Here is a 24,977-nt window from a genome sequence, read left to right on the forward strand (position 1 = left end):
GAATGCCAAAAACTGTATAACATAGGGCATGACCAAAACATGTGCAGTAGTGTAGCAGGAGCTTGTCTGCAACGATCACATGTAGGGTCAAAATGGCTGAACTGAATAACAATAGTGTGAATGCTTTCAGCAGGCGTTCTGGACTTCAGACAAATGTTTGGAGAGACAGAGAGGGTCAGAGGGCAGGGTTATATCACCTTAGGGGGTGTGGTTAGGTGTGACTGTTGGGATGCAGGCAGGGTGGAGTCTGTGATTTTAACACTGACTGTATATATACAAACAACGAAACAAATATTGGAATATACAAAGATGAGTGAGAGATCGCAGTATATAATCAAATCTATCTATAAAGCTATTTATACAAACTAGAACATGTTGAGTAACAAACGCTGTAAACTCTCAGGTTGGTGTTGAAATGTTGTGTATTTAGGGCTGTCAAACGATTAAAATTTTTAATCGCGATTAATCTAAAAATTTCCTGAGTTAATATTTTTCGTTTTTGCTTGAAATAACAGCAATATGAATGGAAAGCATAAGAAACATCCAGATCTGCGTTTCTTATGCTTTTAAAAATCAGGTGTCAGAGAGAGAGAGCAGCCTTGTTTGGTGACAAGAAGAACAAGTTCTCTAGTGTAGGATGAGGAGAAAAAACATATGCAGGTTTTCTGTAACATTATAAGACCCCCCCCCCCCCACACACACACACACACATACACACACACACACACACCCCACCCCCCTCCCTCACCAGGCTGAACTAACGGACGATTGGGAAAAAAAAAAAAAAAAAAAACGCGTTAACTTTGACAGCCCAAGTATTTATGATACTATTTATGTTATTTACTTCATATTGAGTATGTGTTTTTCCTTGAATTCCTCTTCAGACTGAGCAGCTGTAACCTCTCAGAGAGAAGCTGTGTAGCTCTGTCCTCAGTCCTCAGCTCCCAGTCCTCTAGTCTGAGACACCTGGACCTGAGTAACAACACCCTGCAGGACTCAGGAATGAAGCTGCTGTCTTATGGACTGGAGAATCCACACTGTAGACTGGAGACTCTCAGGTGAGGATCCATCCAACTGTTTATCTGATGAGACTTGAACACAGCAGCCTGTGAGTTGTTGTGTGTGTTCAGTCTGTCAGGATGTCTGATCACAGAGGAAGGCTGTGCTTCATTGGACATGTTCATATTTTTAGTGAATGTTGAACTGAATGAGTCAGTTTATGAATGATGAACCTGAGCAGCGTTCACTGTCACCAGAGTGAACACAACAGGTTTTATGAAATTCACGTGACGTGACATCTCCGTGGAGACGGCCCAGCATCAATAGTATGTTGCTGTGGTACAGACACATCTACTACTGTTGTATACTGGTCTCAGGCTGTACCATCGCTAACACACAGAAACCAGTGAGTAACGAGTTAAAAAGCCGCCGACACTGAGCTGCCTGTTGAGTTTTAGCCTGAACGCAGCTCAGACTGACCCAGTGCATCAGCACAGCTACCAAGCTTTGATAAAAATAAAAAAACAACATGCGATATGTGCTGGTTTACAGTATCCTGGTCGCTACCGGAGCTTAACTGAAAAAAAGAAAAAAAAAAGTGCTGGTCGCGGTGGAGCTGAGAACAGCTGAGTTTCCTCTGCTGCAGCTGAACAGCTGACATGTGGTCAAGACGTAGCTACAGGCCTGTCACTGTCCACGGTGCAGACTTCAACCTCAGAGCTCTCTGTCTTCAGACTGTCCTGACCTGTCCCTGGACATCACACAGGGACAACATGGAGCTGCCTGTGTGATTGGTTACTGAGTTTTATTAATGTTTACATCAGGCTGAGTTCAACAAATCAGTTTATGCTTCTGTGATTTAAGTGGTTAAATACAGTAATCATCATAGTGTATTGGCAGGAAAGACCATGTATGTATCAAATATCAGTACAGTCACATTGTCTTCAGGCAAATGTTTGGAGGGAAATAGAGGGTCAAAGGTCAGAGGGCGGGGTTATATCACCTTAGGGGCAAGGCAAGGTAAGGCAAGGCAATTTTATTTGTATAGCCCATTTTTACAAACAGTTTGTTTCAAAGGGCTTTACATGGCATCATAACAACATCCTCTGCCCTTAGACCCTCACATCGACTGAGGAAAAACTACATGGAAAACCCTTTTAACAGGGAAAAATGGTAGAAACCTCAGGGTGAGCAACAGAGGAGGGATCCCTCACCCAGGACGGGCAAACGTGCAATAGATGTTGTATACAGACAAGAAAACAGTTTATAACACAGAATGTGGGGAACACATGTGGGGGTGTGGTTAGGTGTGACTGTGGTGATGCAGGCAGGGTCAAGTCTGTGATTTTAACACTGACTGTATACCGGTATATACAAACAACAAAACAAATATATGAATATACAAAGATGAGTGAAAGATCACAGTGTATAATCAAATCTAACTACAAATCTATTTATACAAACTAGAACATGTTGAGTAATAAACGCTGTAAACTCTGAGGTTTGTGTTGAAATGTTGTGTATTTATGATTCTAACCTGTTATTTACTTCATATTGAGTATGTGAGTGTTTTTCCTTGAATTCCTCTTCAGCCTGAACAGCTGTAACCTCTCAGGGAGAAGCTGTGTAGCTCTGTCCTCAGTCCTCATCTCCCAGTCCTCTAGTCTGAGAGACCTGGACCTGAGTAACAACAACCTGCAGGACTCAGTAGTGCTGTCTGGTGGACTGGAGAGTCCACGCTGTGGACTGGAGACTCTCAGGTGAGGATCTATCCAGCTGTTTATCTGATGACACTTGAACACAGCAGCAGGTCTTGACAGAGGATTCCTGTGTGTTGTTGTGTGTGTTCAGTCTGTCAGGATGTCTGATCACAGAGGAAGGCTGTGCTTCATTGGACATGTTCATATTTTTAGTGAATGTTGAAATGAATGAATCAGTTTATAAATGATGAACTTGAGCAGCGTTCACTGTCACCAGAGTGAACACAACAGGTTTTATGAAATTTTTACTAGGGATGCACGATAATTATCGTGCAGTATGACACGTAATGCTACTGTATAGTAGGTTAATTATTATTCACATTGTTTTATTATTGTTGTCTTCTGCAGACATTACAAACCACACCTACACACTACAGTGTCCTGTTCATTTGGATAGAGGTCAATAAAATCATCTAAAGGAGAGAAGTTGCTGCGTTTTCTCTGACCGGAGGATTAGGCCAGTATATACACAGCCAGTGTATCATCACCGAAGCTGTTCCGTTACAAATGCGTTTACTACGATAGTCTTGCACGTCACATTTTGTTTAAGTTAATGAAACCGAGATACTTTTAATACTGCGTGCTTAAATTAAACATAAATAAAATTATAGGCTATATGTGTCGGCCAACATGTTCATAAAATATAAAATGTCATACTTTTGTGGAAACGTTGGCCCACACTGTCAGATAGATTTTCGACAAAAACTTTTATGACATTAAACGAACATGTGTGATTCATGTTCGATACTCAACATTCCTACTGCCATCCATATTGTCCATATTTCGTATCTGTCATATCTGTATCCATTAGCATAGTAACCCCATGCAATAGAACATTTAAAAGTATTTTATTTCATTATAGGCTATTAAAAAAAAGTTTAAAAGTGTTTCAAGCTTCACAAACAATTAGATCTTGGCGTTTTATTTGGATTTTGCCCTGTCAAAAAACCATAGTGCGGGTCCAGACTGCAGTTGCAATTTTACAGTCAACCACAAGGTGGCATTAAGGGGTCTGAACGTGTGGGGGTCTGACTGTGCAGGGGTCTCGTTTATAACCGTTGCGTACGCACAGAACGGGGCCTGGAAGTGGCGTACGTGACTTTCCACGCCAAGTTTGTGATCTATAAAAAACAAACTTGACGGGAGAATGTGCGCAGCCCTAAGCAAACTCTGACCCATGCGTACACATGGTTTGGAGGAAAAGGGGAATTGGCGACACAGACGGTGTGGTGGTGAACTGAAGTCAGACTGAAGAAATGTAGAGTGAGAAGAACGATTATGTTTTTATTATCGGCCTTCACACATTTAATTTCAACTCATATGCGTTAGATCGATCCATCCATCAATTGTCATGGTGATTTAATTCAACAGCGTTATTTTGCATTGGACTGATGTTTCAGCAACATGTTAGAATCTAACTGAAAATTCAAAATCAAAATTACTTCTCTATATTTAATCACCTCCATCTCACCGTCATATTGTCCACTCCCGGAGCGCAGGAGGAGGAGAGGACGGCGCGGCTGCATGGAATAAAGCATCCAGTTCTAACATAGTGTAGATTAACTAGATATATTCCTATGATACTGTGAACATATGATCAAGAGTCAATTAAATATCAAAGCCATGGGAAAAAGCCAGTAATCGTTCACACAATCGTTACACTCTGTTTTGTTATCAGTCCTACTTCATGCTGTTCATCACAAAAACCAGCAAAAAGAAAAGTGTCATGTTCGTTAATTCTTCAGAATATACTTCAGGATGGAGGATACCACTAACTGATTCAACAAATTATTCAAGGTTTTAACGACCAGTCTAATTACTGTACAGTAAATATATAAATATAGCGGTGAGCCCCATGCGTAATGCTGCACCACGGCACCGCTGGAGGAGGATGGGGACGGCTCTCCATTCCGACACACCTCCACTCCGACGGTTACACCCCGCCTTTCCGAAGCCCTGCCTTTCCGACAATAGACTTCCATTCATCGTAATAGCGGGGTTTTCTATTTTTTCTAAAGACCCCGCTATTCCGAAAAGGCTATTGGGGGAAACCCCCAGTGCGCAGTGCGCATTGATCCTTTTTTCCTTTTTGGGGTCGAAACGGATCATGTGCATAATTAACTGCAAAACAAGCAAATACTTCATATTAATGACATATAATGTTCATTATGCTTCTTATCTAGTCTGTCTAGCCTCTACCTGGTCTTTTTACTAAACTTAACCAACTCCTTTCTTCATTGCCTAAACCCAACCAAAGCATCTCCCTCAGTCAGCTGTCAGCACGAGCGGTGGCTGCAGCAGCCTCGCGCCCCTGTGAGCTCAAGCCGGGTTCAGCCGCGCTCGAGCGGTGCGCAGGGGGGGAGAAAAAAAGTGTACCGGTATTTCTTTTACTGTGTGGAGATCTCCAACAACGGAGTGGGTGAGAAAGCAAGTGGGACAGATCTGCCCAGTCCCTGAGCAGCGCACGTTTCACAGACAAGCCACAAAGCAGAATGTAAACAACGTCACGCGGTTCAGCACCTTGGACAGCTGCGGGGGGGAGGGACTGTGACGGAACAGCGGTGTTTCGAAGTGGGGGTATTTCGGAACAGCGGGGTGTTGAAGTGGAGGGGTGTCGGAATGGAGAGCTGTCCCCCACTCCGACACCCCGCTGTTCCGAAATACCCCCACTTCGAAACACCGCTGTTCCGACACCCTCCCCCCCGCAGCTGTCCAATGTCCAAGGTGCTGAACCGCGTAACGTTGTTTACACTCTGTGTTGCGCCTTGTCTGTGAAACGTGCGCTGCTCAGAGACTGGGCAGATCTGTCCCACTTGCTTTCTCCCGACTCCGTTGTTGGAGATCTCCCACACAGGCTGCTGCAGCCGCCGCTCGTGCTGACAGCTGACTGACTTGGCTTAGGCAATGAAGAAAGGTGTTGGTTAAGTTTAGTAAAAAGACCAGGCTAGAAGCATAATGAACATTACATGTCATTAATGTGAAGTATTTGCTTGTTTTGCAGTTAATTATGCACATGATCCGTTTGACCCCAAAAAGGAAAAAAGGATCAATGCGCATTGTGGACTGCACAGCCTCCGGTTCCTTTCTGATTATGTCCGTCTGTCCGTTCGGAGTTGGGGGGCTTCCCCAATAGCCTTTTCGGAGAAAAGGGGTCTTTAGAAAAAATAGAAAACCCCGCTATTACGATGAATGGAAGTCTATTTTCGGAGAGGCGGGGCTTCGGAAAGGTGGGGTGTAACCGAGGAGGATAAGGAGGGAGAAGGTCTTTAGGGACCGACGACTTTCTGGCCCATGATGATGACTGGTTAATATCTGTATTCTTCAGGTTCATAGTTTGTGGCAGTGATTAGAAGCTGGTGATGGAGGTAGAATTAAGTTCTTCTGAAAAACAACAGCAGATTATTTATTTAAATAAACAGAACAAATGAACATGCATTAGTTCATTTTGATCTGTATGAACTGAACTTATAAGGAGTTCTTTTAATGTGTGAACTGACACAAACACTAACTGAAGAAACTAAACTGCATTTGGTGGTGGTGGCTCACTGAACATCTGAAGTGGTGTGAACATTAAAACACTGATTCCAGGAATCTTTTCCAATATTTTATTGTTTGGAGAAAACAATATAAATGATGATGTTTTTTTGTTTTTTGTAAAGCATATGTTTGGGGCTTTTTTGGCCTTTAATGGATAGGACAGCTGAGAGAGAGACAAGAAATGGGAGGCAGAGATGGGGGGGAATGACATGCAGGATAGGGCTGCTCAACCCGGGCCGCCTGCAGTGAGGACTGTAGCCTCAACACATGGGGGGGCGGGTGCTCTACCAACTGAGCTAAATACCACCCCAACAATATAGATGATGGTTGGTGTAGGTAGTGGATGGTTTGTTCTGTACAATGAAATAATAAAGGAACATTACACGTTCTAACATCAAACAAATAATAAAGATAAATGAAGTTATTTTTCTAAAACTTAATTAACACATCCACAGTTTTGGTGATTCACTTTAAGGACAAACTCAGGTCTCTAGTATAAGATAGAAATCAATATGATAACATTCAAACAACATGAGCAACTTAAATCAATAAATAAAGGAAGTAAGGTCAGTACAGTCACATTGTCTTCAGGCAAATGTTTGGAGGGAAATAGAGGGTCAAAGGTCAGAGGGTGGGGTTATATCACCTTAGGGGCAAGACAAGGAAATTTTATTTGTATAGCCCGTTTTTACAAACAGTTTGTCTCAAAGGGCTTTACATGGCATCATAACATCCTCTGCCCTTAGACCCTCACATCGACTGAGGAAAAACTCAGTAGAAAACCCTTTTAACAGGGAAAAATGGTAGAAACCTCCAGGTGAGCAACAGAGGAGGGATCCCACACCCAGGATGGGCAGACGTGCAATAGATGTTGTTACAGACAAGAAAACAGTTTATAACACAAATGTGGGGAACACAGAAATGTTAATGGGGGTGTGGTTAGGTGTGACTGTGGTGATGCAGGCAGGGTGGAGTCTGTGATTTTAACACTGACTATATGTACAAACAGCAAAACAAGTATATGAATATACAAAGATGAGTGAAAGATCACAGTGTATAATCAAATCTAACTACAAATCTATTTATACAAACTAGAACATGTTGAGTAACAAACGCTGTAAACTCTCAGGTTGGTGTTGAAATGTTGTGTATTTATGATTCTAACCTGTTACTTCATATTGAGTATGTGAGTGTTTTTCATTGAATTCCTCTTCAGACTGAACTACTGTAACCTCTCAGAGAGAAGCTGTGAAGGCCTGTCCTCAGTCCTCAGCTCTCAGTCCTCTTGTCTGAGACACCTGGACCTGAGTAACAACAACCTGCAGGACTCAGGAGTGAAGCTGCTGTCTGGTGGACTGGAGAGTCCACACTGTGGACTGGAGACTCTCAGGTGAGGATCCAGCCAGCTGTTTTGCTGATGACACTTGTATGTAGTATGTTGCTGTGGTTCAGACGGTACAGACACATCTACTACTGCTGAAGACAGTTTGTTTGAGTGTTTGAAGCAGTTTAATGAACAAACAAGTGAAAACTCAGAAAAAGAAAAAATCTGCTGAATATTTCCACATGCAGTTTACCTTCACTACACATGGTTTTTCACTTTCAGTAGAATATGACTCATTGTTTAAGTAGTAAAATATGTTCTCAGTCTCATTGTTTTTGTTATTTAGTTGTAAATGTAACTCATATCTGTGATTCTTCAGGTTCATAGTTTGTTAGTGGCAGTGATTAGAGGCTGGTGATGGAGGTAGAAGGAGGTTAAACTGAAACCGGTGCAGTGTAGAAGTGCTAGGATAGGGGTTATATGTATGGGTTTTGGTCAGTATTCTAGCAGCTGTGTTCTGCACGAGTTGGAGACTATGGGCCTGATAGGTTTGCTTGTATAAAAACGTGTGCAAACTTGATGTCACCCGCAAAAAAATGTGCAAGCTGATCTACTAACCGAATGCACTGAGGATTGCGTATCTCAAACGGGCAAAAAAGCATGCGCAATGCATTTAGCGCGTTTGCCTTGATGAATATGCAAATAGGGGCGTTGCGGCCAGAACGTGCAAAATATTGGGAGGACTAGATGCAAATAGATTTATTTAGCACATGCAACGTGATTTACCAAACCTGAAACGGATTGCGGTGGAAGTTTTTGCATCTTTATTTAGTACGTTGAAAGGCAAGTATTGTCTGGCTCAGCTTTTTTTCTTTGATTGATTTAATACCTGCCAGGGAAAATGCTCTTATATCTCTGCATTTCCTCGCATCCGGGTCATTCCAGCGGACTGTAGCAGTTTTTCAGGTGTGTTAAAAGTAATTTAAGCGCCGTTACGCACGCCGGACGTCTCTCCTCCTGTGCTCTCCTCTCCTCTCCTTTCCTCTCCTCCCTCTCGAGTATGTGGCTGCTCAGCTCCGGAGCCGGGACCGGGACGAAGAGACTGCCTTCACCCTGTCTTTGATCCCTCTGGTCAGAGAGTTTAAATCAGAGTGTGGCCGGAGTGTCCCACCTGAGCTCTCTATTAATCTATTGGAACAAATTTAATTCTGTCTTTGCCACCATCCTGCTCTCTGTCCACACTCTCCATGGCGGAAACAATTACCACGCGCAAAACACTCATTTAAATACTGCGGTTTGCGCGTGCTGTCATTTAGTGGGTTACTCTTTGTAGATCACCTGTTTTTTGTGCGCTAACAAAACAAGCACAATTTTACCAGGAGCACGCAATTCAGCACCCCTTATCGGGGATTTTAGTAGATCAGGCCCTATGAGTAGTAGAGGCAGGAAGACTGGAGAGAACATTACAGTAATCTAATCTAGAGATTCCAGATAAATGTAAAAAAAAAAAAAAAACTGTAAATTATATTTACAGGAAAAAAGAAAAAAAAAGTAAATCCAGTGCTAAGATCACTATTGGGGATAACGATATAACCCAGGTTTCCTCTACCAAATTTTTGGTAGTATTAATTGATGAGAGGGGAGCGTGCCTATGTTCCCACAGCCCTATGTTCCCTCAGCTCTATGTTCCCACAGCCCTTTGTTCCCTCAGCCCTTTGTTCCCTCAGTTCTATGTTCCCACAGCCCTATGTTCCCACAGCCCTTTGTTCCCACAGCCCTTTGTTCCCACAGCCCTATGTTCTCTCAGCCTTAGGTTCCCTCATTTCTAAGGTTTTTTTTTTTCTTTCCAAAATTAGGCCCTATGTTCCCACATTTCCATTATGATCAATTTGCATCAGATTTTATCCCCATTTCTCCCAAGTTGGTAGTCAAATACACCCAACCTATTATCCAGTAGCAGTTGACTACAGATGTAATGTAGCTTTTAGTTAAAGCAGATATCAGTGGAATGTTTTTGTTAATATAAGTCCTAAATAGTCCTATTTTCCGTCAGCAATCACTTACATGAAGTATTTCAGCCTAAACACGAGTCTCTCCGTCACTCTGCTCTGCTGTAACCCGAGGAGAAAATTTTCCTTGTGGGATACAAGTGTTATCCAATGAGGAGAGAGAACGGCATGAAGGGCTGTGTGTGCAGCCAAGGGATGCGCGTGAATGTGGTGACGTAGCACGAGGACCAATTGATGCCTGACAAGGGCGGGGGCTGCTAACTCATGGTGCGTTCAAAGAAACTCGTACTTTGTGTTTTTCCTTCCTGTGAAGTCATACCAGTTCGATCTGGTACGAGTTCACGGGTCGGAAGTTACGAGTGGCCGTTATAGGGAACTTTCACAGACAACAGGACGGTAAAAACACGAGCTATGGGTTACCTGGAACGCTACCAAGTCGTAGTTGTGACTTGAAGCTGTAACTTACGGTTTCAAAAGCCTGCCTTGAACACAGCATTAGCCGAAACGGCCGTGAAGCTGATATCTGCTTTAAATCTGGGAACATGGGGCTGACCCCTTCTAAACAACTCACCTCCATGAGTTAGTGCAAGACAACAAACTTCTACAGTAGGACAAAATAGTCTTAGTAGTAGTAAACAAAGCATTAGAAAGTTTGTACAGTAAGTACACCAGGAATCCCAGACATTATTAGTGGGGTAATTTAGGATAGCCACTTGGTAACGTTAGCACCATTCGGTTAATAACGGTAACTCGACCACTGTTTGAGCAAGGGAAAACAAGCTTCTGGGAGGGGGCGTTTGGCTCGAGGTCATGGTGCAAAGGACCCTAGGTTGAAATTACTCTGAATCATCCCTTTAAATGCGGTATAAAAATAAAAATGACTTGACTTAGAGTTTCCTTTTGAGAAAATTCTTAGAAATAAGAAAAATCTTAGAAATGAGGCAACATAGGTCTGAGGGAACATAGGACTATGGGAACATAGGGCTGTGGGAACATAGGGCCTAATTTTCAAAATTTTCAGTGAAAAAAAAAATTCTTAGAAATGAGGGAACATAGGGCTGTGAGATCATTGGGCTATGGGAACATAGGGCTGACCCCGATGAGGGGTTGTCATGATCCGAATATATTAAACTTGTTAATAACAAAGTATTTAAATCTATTGGTATCATCAGAAAAATGTGTGATTTCATATCTCAGAATGGTTTAAATATACTGTATTATAGTTTAATTTATCCACATCTCAGGTATTGTGATATTGTTTGGGTCAGCACTTATCCTTTTAATTTACAGAAATTATTAATCACACAAAAGAAATTTGTTAGATTAACCACCTTCTCTAATTATTTGTCTCCATCTGTCCCTCTGTTTAAGAAACTTCACATATTGTCAGTCTGCGATATTAATATACTTCAATCATGCATATTTTATATATTCATCTTTCCCACTTGCTGCCAAAATCTTTTCATGAATTCTTTACAGTTAACTCTCAGGTCCATCCTTACAACACAAGACACACTGTTAAACTTCATCCTCCTTTTTGCCGCATTACACATACTCTGTTTTCTTTTGCTTACAGAGGCTCCATACTTTGGAATTCTTATCTTCATGTAGTTAAATTGGGCTCTAATTTCGTAGACTAGGCGCAGGTGCGGCGGACCTGCCCTGCGCCTCGCCTGCGCCACGCCCACTGGGTGTGTCCAGGCGCAGTTTGCAATTTTCGTGAAGTGAGGCGCAATCCCGCCTCCTTCCCTCTCACCGGCGCAGTGCAAGTTTCATTTCACCATGGAAGAAGGAGGCAGCAGTGAGACAGGAGGAAACTGATGTTCTGGTCCGAGAGGTCCAAGCTCGCAGTGTCCGAATATATGGTCACACGAACAGACCTCACGGGCTGACTGTGCAAAAGTAGTCTGGGAAGAGGTTACTGATATTGTTACCCAGGTTTGCTCTGACATATTGAGAGCCGTTGCCCAGTAAAAACACACACACACACACACACACACACACACACACACACACACACCCCTTTTCAATTAATAAAGACACTCATATTTAGTAACCTATATTTAAATCCGTGTGCACACATCACAACATAAACAAATACCATGCGTAACTGGAATGAAATCAGAAACAGCTGTGCGTAAAGGATGCATCGCAGAGCGTCTCTCTTTTTCTTTTTTCTTTAGAATTTTCCTGATGGGAGATACCAAATATATGCTTAGTATCTGATGCCGAGGCTGATTGTGGTTTGCTGAGAGAGATGATAGTTCATTTGTTTTCAGTTTTTCGTTATGGTTGCGTGACGATGCGGCCGCTCGCCCGCTAATAAATTAATAAGTAAATAAGTAAGGGATAATGTATAATTCGGAGGTTGTTATGGAGAAATAAACCCCGACAGGTTGTATGGTTGTATGGTTTCATACAACATGAAGGGGTTTATTTCTCCATAACAACAGACCAACTATACATTATTCCGCTTATTACACGGTCTACGAGTAAAATAATTAATTTGAAACATAAAGTTGATCAAAATACGACTTCCATCGATTTATAAAGCATTATTTAGCGAATCTGCAAGACGGGTCACATCCGCTGTTTTGCTGAGCCTCCTTCCAGCCGTGCATTTGAAGCCTTTGATAATCAACCAGTGGATCGATGGATTACCATACACGTGTTACGATGTGTGTATTGTGTGTAGTCATATCTGTCATAAACAAGAGATTAACTTTACTGTTTATGGGGGGGTGCATTTGTGTCCACTCTCCTTGTAACAAGTTACAAGTCGTTTATCTAACATCATATAGTCCGAAGCTGTTTAATGACGGTAAAAATGAAACATAAGGTAAATATCCTGCATAGTTTCTATTTTCTGTGCTGCGCTGATCAGAGCGGCGTCCCTAGCAACGGTCTGTTATACTTGATGACGGTCATTAACTAACTAACTAACTATTCAGAAATAACGGATCGCAGAACGCAGCGATGGACCAATCAGAGAGCAGCATTCAATAGAGCCGTGTAATAAATAAATATAGCAGATCATTGCAACGGCACAGTATGTAGTGTCAACACAGCAATTGGAGTAGATAACTGCGAGACCACCACCTGATCTGTCTTGCCTAGCAGAAAATGAAAAGCTGCAGTCGGGGGGATGCCTCAGTAAGAATAGCATTTGCGGTGGAGGACAGCCAGCACTCGGTGAGGAAGAAGAAGTGCAAATAGTTTTATCATTAACCTGTTCACGCAGGCCCCCTAGTGGTTGGGACGCCGGCGTCCCAAATCAATAACACATGAACGGCGTCCTTAATATAACGAAAAGTAGGCCTGGTGTAATTAAAACTCCACCACAGACCTTTTAAGGACACTTTCGGCAACATGTAGAAAAAAAAATGAAGTTTCTAGGTGCTACGGTTTTTTCACAGTCACTGAAAATGTCTCAAACAATATCAGACTACGGCAGCCCACAAGCGACGTCACGTCAACAACGAAGGTGATTTAAACATATCGTCCCCTTGGAATTATAAGGTTCTATCTGACATTTTTGTCAAAATTGAGTTATTGACATATTCCAGCTCTGGTACTACTTATTAACATACTATGAGGTGTTTTTTCAAGTTTCATGCATTTTTGGTCATTTAATCTGGAAAACAAAAAGGTTCTATCTGCAAACTCAAACTCTATCTTGGTCTTATAAGGTTCTATCTGCGTGAACCAATCAACACTCGGAATACAAACACAAGGACCAATCATGTTCTGATTCTTTATTATGCCAATGCTGCCCAGTAAAGGCAGGGAAGCATAGAACAGAGCTGTACTGCCTACTGTACAACAATGAATAAAAACTAAAAAATAAGTTTATGTTTTTCTTTACCCTCTCTGTCTTTGTAGATTTTGCCAAAGAGAAGCCTACTGGTAATCATTGAATCATTGTTAGCTAATTTACCTTGCTAGCTAGCACTAGCTTGCTATCATTACTTTAGTCTTTTGTAAACATTCGCAGGTAAACACTGTATGAAAGGGTTATGATTTTCAATAAGCTAGCTAGCTAGCTAGCTACAGTAGCTAGAAGGGTATAGTAGGACACAGTCATCGAGCTAGCTAGCTAGCTGATGAGACTGTCACCAGTAAACTAAAAATAATAGGCCTACAGGATGATGTTTAATGTTAGTAATTTTAAAAATAGCCTGTGCATAATGTGTCTACACCAGTGATATTGTTTGATTTACTACTGTCTCTTTAATGCTGTGTTGTTGTTGTTTTTTTCCTGAAATGCTAGAGAGGCAAAAACTAAGCTAAAAGAGGAGAAAAACACACAGCACCAGGCAAAGCGACAGAGGCAAGTTGATAGTAGAGCTAGGGTTACAGAAAGAAGCATTATGACAGAGGACAGAAGTTAAAAACAAGAGAGAAACTAAACATTAATGTAACATTGAGCTACAGAGAGAGATTAGCCTAGGCATAGCCTACTGCATTTTATGTCCACGCTATCAAATAAGGGAAATGGGGGAAAATAATAATAATAGACACAATTTCACTGCACCAGACAATTTATCTACACTACACAAGTGTTGTCTACAAGTAAATTATTAGTAATCTGTTAGTATTCTCTAGAAATCATTGTTTCCTTTCATGTTTTGTAAGATAGAACCTTATAATTCCAAGCCGATTTTGAGTTCTTTAGAGTTATAAGGTTCTATCTGCATTTAACCTGTTTGAAAAAACACCTTTTCCAAATTTTCTAGGATTTTAATATTTTACATTTAGAATACACTTCAGGTGTCTGTAATTCCAGTATATAAAACAAACTTGTTCCACATATCAGTTTTGCTATTTAGTATGCAAAAACTTTAAACCTCTATATCTCAAATCTGGTCAGAGTGCAGATAGAACCTTATAATTCCAAGGGGACGATATATGTACCATCTGTACACCTCTTCTTTCACCACCAAAAAATCGTATACTGTCATATAAACAAAAGCAAAGAACAAAAATGCAGTTTTTACCCCATCAAAGTTGTAAACAAGCCTGCTCACTCAACACAAACAAACCCGGAAGTCATTTTCGAGTGCCGAAAAATACGGACAATCATCAATAATAGACCCACTAAAACACTGAATAAAATTACAAGCTTACCCTGGCTTTAAAGCTGAAGATGTGCTCGAAAATAATCCGGGGCTCGATTTTATCCATCGTGACCAGATAATCCATCGTAGGTTACGTTTACCCGCAGTGCTAATGCTATGAGCTATTATCCGTCAGACTGCGCACCCGCTTTGCGCATCTCTCGTCGCCTGTCAATCAAAGTCACGGGGGTGAAAACTTTTTGGTCCAATAGCAGAGACCCTAAGGTGTAACCTGATATATAATGATCCCTGATTGGGCAAAGCTTAAGCCTGCACCCAGCTGGTTCCTGTGGTTGTCTCTCCCCCTAGTGTCAACAAGTAAGCAATACAAGTCTCCACAAAAAGTTTGTTTTTACTGCCCCAGTTTTAATGTAATAATGTTTTATTCTATTTCTATTCTATTTCAAATGTCCTTGTTAATTTAAGCCATCACTGGCTGTGGGATGTTTACTTCTGGAGTTATAAAGGAAAATAACAATATAATACAGGCGAAAATAGGTAAATTCCTGTTTGGATGGGTTTTGGACACTAAATATTAATCCCCCTAAATTAAATTTTCAAATGGCATTTTACTTATGTAACTAATGTTCCTAAAAGCCATCAAGTTTGTGATTGGCCCCAATAGGTTATCTGTTGGAAAAAGAAAAAATCTCACTAAAATCTTGCAGTGTGCATTTTAGCCAAATTGGACAATTTTGGACAGGTTTTGCACACTGGACATCGCCAAGGGACACTCTTGGGAAAAACTCTATAGTGCCTCAGTAGTTTTACATATCAACCTAAAATTTGGTACATATGTGGACAGGGAGTGTGTGAACCATATATGTAAAATTCAACCTGTTTTATAATTAGGATTTTGAAATATCACCTTTTCACCAAAAATGTCAAACTCGTTTTTTTTTTTTTCCAAAAAAAAATGTATTTTCAGAAGCTCAATTTTTTATGGAATGACTCAATTCAATATTTTATAGATATAGATGTAAAGGGACAAAGGTTGTCTTTCATTTAAGCCATAAACCATAGTTGTGGGATTAGTACTTCTGTGGTTATAAAGCTTTAATTGCAGTGATACAAAAACAGGCGGAAATTGCCAAAAATGGCCTCTGCATGAAGAGGTTAATATAAAAGGTCTTATTAGAGAGCAACCTTATATTTAGCAATGCACAACTGAGGTTGGCTGGGGGATGGACCAGGGGGACAGGATGAAAACAGCTGTGGCCAGTAACACAGTAGTGGTAGCGGAAAGAGCTAGTAGCACTGCCGCTGGTGTCCTTGTTATTGTTGACGTTGCTATGGTGATTATTCGGGTGCAGTTAGCAGTAGCTCAGGAGTGACACAGGACAGGACTTAGCCGTGAGGGCTCCACAACAGGAGTCCACAGCGGAGAGAAGACTTGAGATGAAGCTGTATACTGGATGTTCTGAGTGAAAGTTTTCCTATCGGTTGCTGCTGTAGCAGTTAGGTTAAAAGCAACTCACTCCAGGGTCACTTTGGTGCTGAAGTGACCTCAGACGTGAGCCGAAAAAGCCATAGGGACTTCCTTCAGGAAAGGGTGGGCAGCCCAGCCCGTTTGGTGTGGATGAAGGCACGAAAGAGAGTGACAGTGCTAAAATCCGGCGGTACCTCAATGGAGCCTTGGGTCAGTGGCGCTGGTGACTAAAATAAAATAAAATCGAACAATCGGTCCGTCCGATTGGTAAAATGGGCAACCCAAAATAGAGAGCACTGTTTAGGAGACATGATTTAAGCAGAGAGGCATTTTAAGAATCACAGGAATTAGTTAAAAAAGGAGTATAAAAGGATTCAGAAGCCGTTTTCCCACTAAAATTAGCGGGTCGACGCAGGTTTTTTAAACGCGGGTCTACCCGCTAACAATCGGCATTTGGCCCCTTTCACATTGACCAAAATGAGCCGAGTCTGACCCCCCGCTGAGGGATCAGACAGAGCATAAACCAGTCGCCCCGCTCTCATCCGCGGTGCAAGAGACACACACAGTCATGCCACAGCCGCCCGCCGCGGTGTGTCCGCCGAGGCAGACTCTCTGGCTGGCTGACCTGGAGCACCAGGACCGCGGAGGACAGAGAGTCTGCTGCGGCCGGATGACGGACGTCCGCGGCACAACACGTCAGTTAAACAGACTGTCGCTTCTTTTCTTTTCTTTTTTTCTATCGTTTTTGGTCAGTGTTCTCTGATCTTTTGATCCCAGTCTCGGATGAGAGCAGAGCGGAGCAGAGCTTTGTTTTAGTACGTGATATGAGACGTGACCGGCGCGATGACGTAGCGTCACGTAACGTTCAGTGTCATCACGTAAATTAGCGGGTTGACGCGGGTCTGGCGTTCCCACTGCAAGCCGTTCGGAGCCGAGCCGATTAAAGGCGATTTTAACCCGCGTCGCTTGCCGAGCTTGGTGCGCCTTTCCCACTGCCACCAAAAGCCGATTGTTAGCGGGTTTAAACGGGTTTTTTGGCCAGTGGGAAAGGGGTAAGAGTGACAGAGCTCCGACAGGCTCTCACAAACGCCACACATGCGCAGTCACAATCCGTCTCACGGTGGGAGGGCGATGCAAAGGACACTGATTCCAGGAATCTGTTCCAATATTTTATTGTTTGGAGAAAACAATATAGATGATGGTTGGTGTAGGTAGTGGATGATTTGTTCTGTACAATGAAATAATAAAGGAACATTACACGTTCTAACATCAAACAAATAATAAAGAAGTTATTTTCTTAAACTTAATTAACACATCCACAGTTTTGGTGATTCACTTTAAGGTCAAATTCGGGTCTATAGAATAAGATAGAAATCAATATGATAACATTCAAAGAACATGAGCAACTTAAATCAATAAATAAAGGAAGTGAGGTCAGTACAGTCACATTGTCTTCAGGCAAATGTTTGGAGGGAAAGAGAGGGTCAAAGGTCAGAGGGTTATATCACCTTAGGGGGTGTGGTTTGTAATAATGGTTCTAACATGTAATTTACATCATATTGAGTATGTGAGTGTTTTTCCTTGAATTCCTCTTCAGACTGAGCAGCTGTAGCCTCTCAGAGAGAAGCTCTGAAGCTCTGTCCTCAGTCCTCAGCTCCCAGTCCTCTAGTCTGAGAGACCTGGACCTGAGTAACAACAACCTGCAGGACTCAGGAGTGAAGCTGCTGTCTGGTGGACTGGAGAGTCCACACTGTGGACTGGAGACTCTCAGGTGAGGATCCATCCAGCTGTTTATCTGATGACACTTGAACACAGCAGCAGGTGTTGACAGAGGGTTCCTGTGTGTTGTTGTGTGTGTTCAGTTTGTCAGGTTGTCTGATCACAGAGGAAGGCTGTGCTTCTCTGGCCTCAGCTTTAAGCTCCAACCCCTCCCATCTGAGAGAGCTGGACCTGAGCTACAATCATCCAGGACCCTCAGGAGTGAAGCTGTTGTCTGCTGGACTGGAGGATCCCGACTGGAGACTGGACTCTCTCAGGTATGTAGAGGCTGCTGCAGCCACACACAGTCAGTACGTTTACATGCAGAGCTTCATCGAGCTATGCTCAAAATTCGATTTTGGCGTCAAGTCGGACTTCTGTCCTTGTCTCAATATACATGCAACTGAGAAAATCGAATAACTGACGGGGTCCGCCCCCTCATGCGGCATCACCCATTGTTTCAGCGGGTTAATACGCCCCCTGTTCTGTTGACTTTTCTGTCACCTCGTACAAAACTGAATATAAACGACTTAGTAAGCTTAATAATAAATTCTCAACTGCAGTTCCCGACCAGACGCACCAGTCTGGGCTGGATGCGCACTGAGAATAGGATACGGGATTCCTTTTTTCCTCCCTCTCTCTCTCTCTCTCTCTCATAAAACAATCTGGCTGGTTGCGCTGTGTATGTGTGAAATGCATTGAATCTGCGCTGACGTTGTTTTTTTTTTCTTTACTTTGCGGGGTTCGGGCGGCTTCTCTGCTCCACTTGGTGCCGTCTCTACGGTTGTGGAGCATGCGCACATGCATTGTCCAGTTGTACTCCGACTAAGGTGTATACATGACGGAGAAAATCGAATTCCAATCACATTATCTGGGTATCTTAATCTGAGTTCTCCAACTCCCATTTCAGTCGGACTAAGGTGTTTACATGCACTTCAGTTGTCCAGTTATAGTCGGATTAAGGCAATAATTCGTTTTTTTCAAGTGTCATGTAAACGTAATGACTGTATAGAGGAGGAGGAGCTGGAACATTTTCTATGGCCCCGTTCACACCTGGTCATTCATTCATATTTTTCTTTTATATTTTGGAAACTCTCCAGCTGTCCATTCTTCACTAGCACACACCATGCTGTGATTCCCTTGGTTGTCCACCACTTAAACCCTTTATCGTATCTAGCTGGTTTGAATTTGCTATCATATGCTACCCACTTTAATGAATTAGCGTCTTTCTGAATCTTATGTTTTTTTATTATGCTGAACCATAATTTTAATGTGAACATTGTAATTGGGTTTACTTGGTTTTTAATCACCTTGTATGTGTCTTCCTCTCCTATAATACTCTGTACTGGGTATTCACCAAGCTGTGTTTCCAACTCTTTCCACTTTGCAGTGTAATCTGGTTTGCACCATCCAACAATATACCTCAGCTGGGCTGCATGAAAGTATGCTTTCAAATTAGGAAGTCCCATCCCGCCTTCTTCTTTTGGCAGCTGGAGAGTCTCCAATCTTATTCTAGGTCTTTTTCCACCCCAAACAAACCTTGATATTATCCTATTCCAGCTCATAAACTGGGACTGTGGGACCTCTACCGGTAGGGATTGGAACAGGTATAAAAGCCTTGGTAAAACATTCATCCTGATTATCTGAATTCATGAGCTGAGATCTAGTGTTAGTATGTGGACCATCACCATTTCAATATCTTTTTGTATTTCCTGATTTATCTTGCTGTGGTTTGATTTATATAGTTTAGGCAAGGCAAGGCAAGGGAATTTTATTTGTATAGCCCGTTTTTACAAACAGTTTGTCTCAAAGGGCTTTACATGGCATCATAACAACATCCTCTGCCCTTAGACCCTCACATCGACTGAGAAAAAACTACATGGAAAACCCTTTTACAGGGAAAAATTGGAGAAACCTCAGGGTGAGCAACAGAGGAGGGATCCCTCACCCAGGACAGGCAGACATGCAACAGATATTGTATACAGCTAAGAAAACAGTTTATAACACAGAATGTGGGAAATGTGGAATTGTTAACAAGAGCTGATGGAGGCAGCTTCTGGTGGGAGGAAAGGCAGGGAGAGTAGGGAGGGCAGTCTAGTTTAACAGCAGGGGAAAAGGGGGGGGCAATGCAGGCGGCGGTTGGTGCAGGGAGATGGAGCTCCGGTGGGGAGAAGAGAAGAGAAGAGAAAGAGGAGAGGGGGGGGGGGGGGGGGCACCATGTAACCAGATGTGTCCCCCAGCAGTCTAAGCCTATAGCAGCATAGCTATAAAATGGTTCAGAGCTGCCTGAACTAGCCCTGACTAAAAGCTCTGTTGTAAATGAAGGTCTTAAGCCTAGACTTAACCTCCTGACTACCAGGAAAAAAAATTTGTCCAATCACTTATTTTTTTAAATTCCCCAATCTTTGTAAGGTAATTAGAATATTGAAAAAAAAAAAAAGGATTTTAATTTTAATTTTTAAGATATCATGTGTCCACTACAGTGGACATCGGAACGCCATACATGTGAAACTGAACCTTGATGGTAACCAGTTTGTCGCAAAGAATATACCAAAAAGCCAAAATAAGAATGAGTTTAACATCCACATAACTGTGCATCATCACTTTTGTTTTGTTTTGTTTTGCTTTGTTGTGCAATTGGTATGATACTTCAAAAAGCAATTCCCCTTCTTGGAAATAGCTTGCACTTCGTGCACATCACATACAGTATGTTTAGCTCTTGCAGCCGGATCTGCAACACCTTGATGCGTGTGTTTCGTCCACCATCTCTGGATGATGTCATAATGTCTCAGAGCTGCATTTGGCTGTGGTTTTCACTTTTGACATGGGGGAGTGTAGTCATCTTCGCTGTCACTTGCGATTCAAGCTTGGGTCTGAGTAATCAACTCTTCACCAAGGAGCAGTTTGAAGTCAAGGAACTTAAAGGAATAGTTCACCCTAGAATGATATTTTGCTCATTATCTACTCACCCTCATGTTGACTAAGGGCTGGAAGAAGTTTCAGAGTCCACCGTCCCTTCTCTGAGTTACAGGGGGTCTCGGCGTAGCAGTGCATGTCCATATAACGGTTGCAAAGGGACACCAGAGCTCTTCGTAAAAAAACACACACAAAAAAACATCCAAATACCTCCATGATGCTCGTATGTAATGTCCGTCTTGTGCTGAAGCCCCAAATTGCGTAATTGTCCCGAAAAAAATTAAATAAGTCTATATTTTAAGCTTGTTTGTAGCGGAAGCTTCTCGAAGCTCCTCTTCCTGGTCCGTCCAAATCTCGCGTGATTCGCAGTAACCGCACTTACGCCGGCGCAAATCACGCGAGATTTGGACAGAGCATCATGGAGGTATTTGGATGTTTTTTGGTGTGTGTTTTTTTACGAAGAGCTCTGGTGTCCCTTTGCAACCGTTATATGGACATGCACTGCTACTCCAAGACCCCCTGTAACTCAGAGAAGGGACGGAGGACTCTGAAACTTCTTCCAGCCCTTAGTCAACATGAGGGTGAGTAGATAATGAGCGAAATATCATTCTAGGGTGAACTATCCCTTTAAGTGGTTTCTTCCCCAGAAACTGGTAGTCACTCTTATACTGAAGTTATGTGTTTGCTCCACAGTGGACACTGACTGGACTTAGATGTGGACTGTTCTGCTTAATCTGACTCCACTGCATCTGCTTGCCCTGCCTGAATTTCATCCTCAGAGCTCTGAATCATCTTCCTCTGCTTCTGCTACAGACACTGCATCTTGATCTTCTTCATCATACAACTCAATATCTGAGTTTCCATCAACAATTTGCAGTAAAATTATCCCTGCTTCTGAGAATGACTCCCTTTCTTGTCATTTAGCAGGAAGCTCCTCTTCCTGGTCCGTCCAAATCTCGCGCAATTTGCGCCAGTGTCAGGATGGACCAGGAAGAGGAGCTTCCGTTACAAACAAGCTTGAAATATAGACTTATTTAATTTTTTTCGGAACAATTTCGCATTTCGGGTCTTCAATACAAGACGGACATTACATATGAGCACTATGGAGGTATTTGGATGTTTTTTGGTGTGTCTTTTTGTTACGAAGACAGTTGGTATCCATTTGCAACTGTTATATGGACATGCACTGCTATGCCGAGACCCCCTGTAACTCACACACACTCACAGACGTCAGAGTCAGTGAGTCCGTAAGGGGTCGGATTGGAATTGGGCCTGAAAGTGTCTGAAGCTGAAGTGACATCACATGGAGAAAACACATGATGAAGTGTTTCCTCCTCGTCTCCTCCTGCTCTGTATGATCACTAGATAAAGACTCTGGCTCCTTCTTCTCTGTGCTCAGTGTTCATCCATACATACCAGCCTCCATGTGAACACAGTGATAAAACTGTGTGTGTGTGTGAGAGCCATGTAATGTCCATATGTGCATGCTGACAGAGAACGTGCTGCTCTGACCCCCCTCCTCCTTTCAGGGTGGAGCCAGGTGTAGTCCGATGGTTGACACCAGGTCTGAGGAAGTGTAAGTGTGTTTTTACTTTAAGCAGCACATTCAACCATCTTCACACTGTCACATCACTGACGTCACGTCATGAGTCTTCATCAAACTGTCAATAACTGATCACATGATCAATAACTGCAGCTGTGTCTTGTTCTCTCCATCAGATTCCTGTCGACTCACAATCGACACAAACACAGTGAACACAAAGATCAAACTGTCTGACAACAACAGGAAGGCAACACAAGTGGAGGAGGATCAGTCATATCCTGATCATCCAGACAGATTTGACCGCTTGCCTCAGCTGCTGTGTTCAAATGGTCTGACTGGTCGCTGCTACTGGGAGGTCGAGTGGAGAGGAGGGGTTAGTATATCAGTGAGTTACAGAGGAATCAGAAGGAAAGGAAACAGTAGAGACAGTGTGTTTGGAGGGAACGATCAGTCCTGGAGTCTGAACTGCTCTGGCGGTGGTTACTCAGTCTGTCACAATAACATAGGGACACCTATCGCCTCCTCCTACTCCTCTGTCTATCTCAGAGTAGCAGTGTATGTGGACTGTCCTGCTGGCTCTCTTTCCTTCTACGGAGTCTCCTCTGACTCACTGATCCACATCTACACCTTCAACACCACCTTCACTGAACCTCTGTATCCTGGGTTTAGACTCGGTTCTGGTTCCTCAGTGTCTCTGTGTTGAGTGAATCAGAGTCTCCTCCTGTCACAGAAACCTTCTCACTGTTAAACAGACAGTTCAGTCTCTACATGTCTGTCTCTGTCTCTTACTCTTTTTTTTTTTTACATTCATGTACCGCAAATTCATCTGAGACGCACATTTTGTCATTATTTCTGAAAATATTTTTTAAAAATTCTCACAAAATTGCTTTTAAGAAATTTGAATGAATTAAAACGTGTGTTAATAGCATTTTTCGTCTGTTGTTTTTATTTAGCTTTAGTTGGACAAGTTGTGACCTGCACATTCACCATGCTATGAAATAATGTATATTATACAACAGTTAGTTCCGACCAAGTAATTTGATTGGACAAGAGACATTCCCGGGTGTGATTATCGGCGGCACTTGGCCTACGGCCTTGTGCCTGCAACTGAATCACACCCGTGCAGTACAACAGCACTCCCTTTCGTGTGATATCGCTTCAATATTATATTATAATAGGCCTACTTCTTTTATTTATCTGAAACAGCTGGATAATGTTCATCATTACATCTGTCATGTTTAATTTTTGACAGGAAATAAATATTTAAATCACAAATGACCTTCTGATATCTTCAAATTTCACTCACTTGTGAGCATAAGGGAACATTTAAACTTGACAAAAACAGTAATTTGAGTTATATTGTGATATATATCAATATGGACTGATGTGAAAAAATGTTGGTGATACGATCTTTTCTCATATCGCCCAGCCCTAATATTAACCACCACAGTGATGACGTCACAGCTCGCTCACTCACTGCAGAGGTTCGGCAGGACCAACGTGTTCACGACCTCCTGAGGCGACAGGGAGCTCCGCCTCCTCTCGTCACCTTCCTCCTCCTCCTCCTCCTCCTGGGCGCCGGGTGTCATCAGGAGACTCAGGAACTGGAGGAGCTGCTCCTTCTCGCCAGCCGACAGCGGTTTGTTCTGAATCACGTCCTCTGAGTCCCGTCAGCAGCTGAAAACGGCAGAGTGACAACACGACCTGAGCGCCGCCTCCGGATTCTGAAACGCCACTCGAGCCACCAAAGCGGCGGCCGTGTTGAGGTTACCCTGCGCCGAGGCTCCGCCCCCTCCCTGGATGATGCAGTTGAACGCCATGTTGAGCTCCTGCTGGAACCCGTCGAGGGGACGGAGCGCCCGCAGAAACCCCGGGGGGACAACGCCAACATGGCCGCCAGCGACTTGTTCTTGTCCTCTAACGACAGAGCCGAGAAAATGTCTGCGACGACTTTCATCAGCTTCCTGCAGCGGCTCACGTCCACGTCCAAGCTGCCGCCGCTGTGCAGCTGGCTCATGAGGGTGGAGGCGAGGCGCAGCAGCGTGGCGTGCTGCCGGAACGCCGCCTGGTTCTTTTCCAGGCAGTCCAACTAGCGCTCGTCACCGGCGGCGGCCCAGCTCGTCTCGCCGGCGAATAACGCAGCGACGTCCTGATAGTCGTCCAGACGGTGACTGATGATGATCGCCGCCACCTTCACCTCCACCTCGGGTGCCGTCCAGACGTCAGGGAACTGCAGAGACGCCATCAAACCTCTGAGTTTCTCCGTCTCTGCGACCACGTCGGCGTCCTGGTCCGGTTCCTCCAGCGCCGCCAGGACTCTCCGGAGACTCTGCTGCAGTTTGAACGCAGAGTAACGGAGATCAGAGTCGTCGTGTGATGTTGATGTCAGGACGCCGCCGCTTAGCCAAATGTTAAACCTCCTTTTTCTTTTTCTTTTTTTAAGCATTTAAAAGAATTTCCTCCAATTGATTGTAAATGATTGGTTTTAGTTTTCTTTGCAACTTCCACTTAAATACTATAAAGGTACATAGTACTACATAAGTAGCTTTATACTCCCCACAAACTTCCAGTGCACATTTCTTATG

At 43.0% G+C, this 24,977-nt stretch overlaps 1 protein-coding gene across 1 annotated transcript in view; it reads left to right on the forward strand.

Annotated features, from left to right (window-relative positions):
* LOC146975644 (NACHT, LRR and PYD domains-containing protein 3-like) overlaps positions 1 to 23,186 on the forward strand; it is a 151,676-nt gene extending 128,490 nt beyond the window's left edge. The window contains exons 8-10 of the mRNA XM_085796640.1: positions 18,038 to 18,211; positions 22,379 to 22,425; positions 22,569 to 23,186. Of these exons, the coding sequence (XP_085652766.1) occupies positions 18,038 to 18,211; positions 22,379 to 22,425; positions 22,569 to 23,095 (748 nt within the window). The 3' untranslated portion in view covers positions 23,096 to 23,186. The remainder of the gene's footprint in view (positions 1 to 18,037; positions 18,212 to 22,378; positions 22,426 to 22,568) is intronic.
* Positions 23,187 to 24,977: the final 1,791 nt, after the last annotated feature.

The sequence above is a fragment of the Trachurus japonicus genome, chromosome 13, assembly GCF_045865225.1.
Source record: "Trachurus japonicus isolate A0001 chromosome 13, Traja_1.0".
NCBI lineage: Eukaryota > Metazoa > Chordata > Actinopteri > Carangiformes > Carangidae > Trachurus > Trachurus japonicus.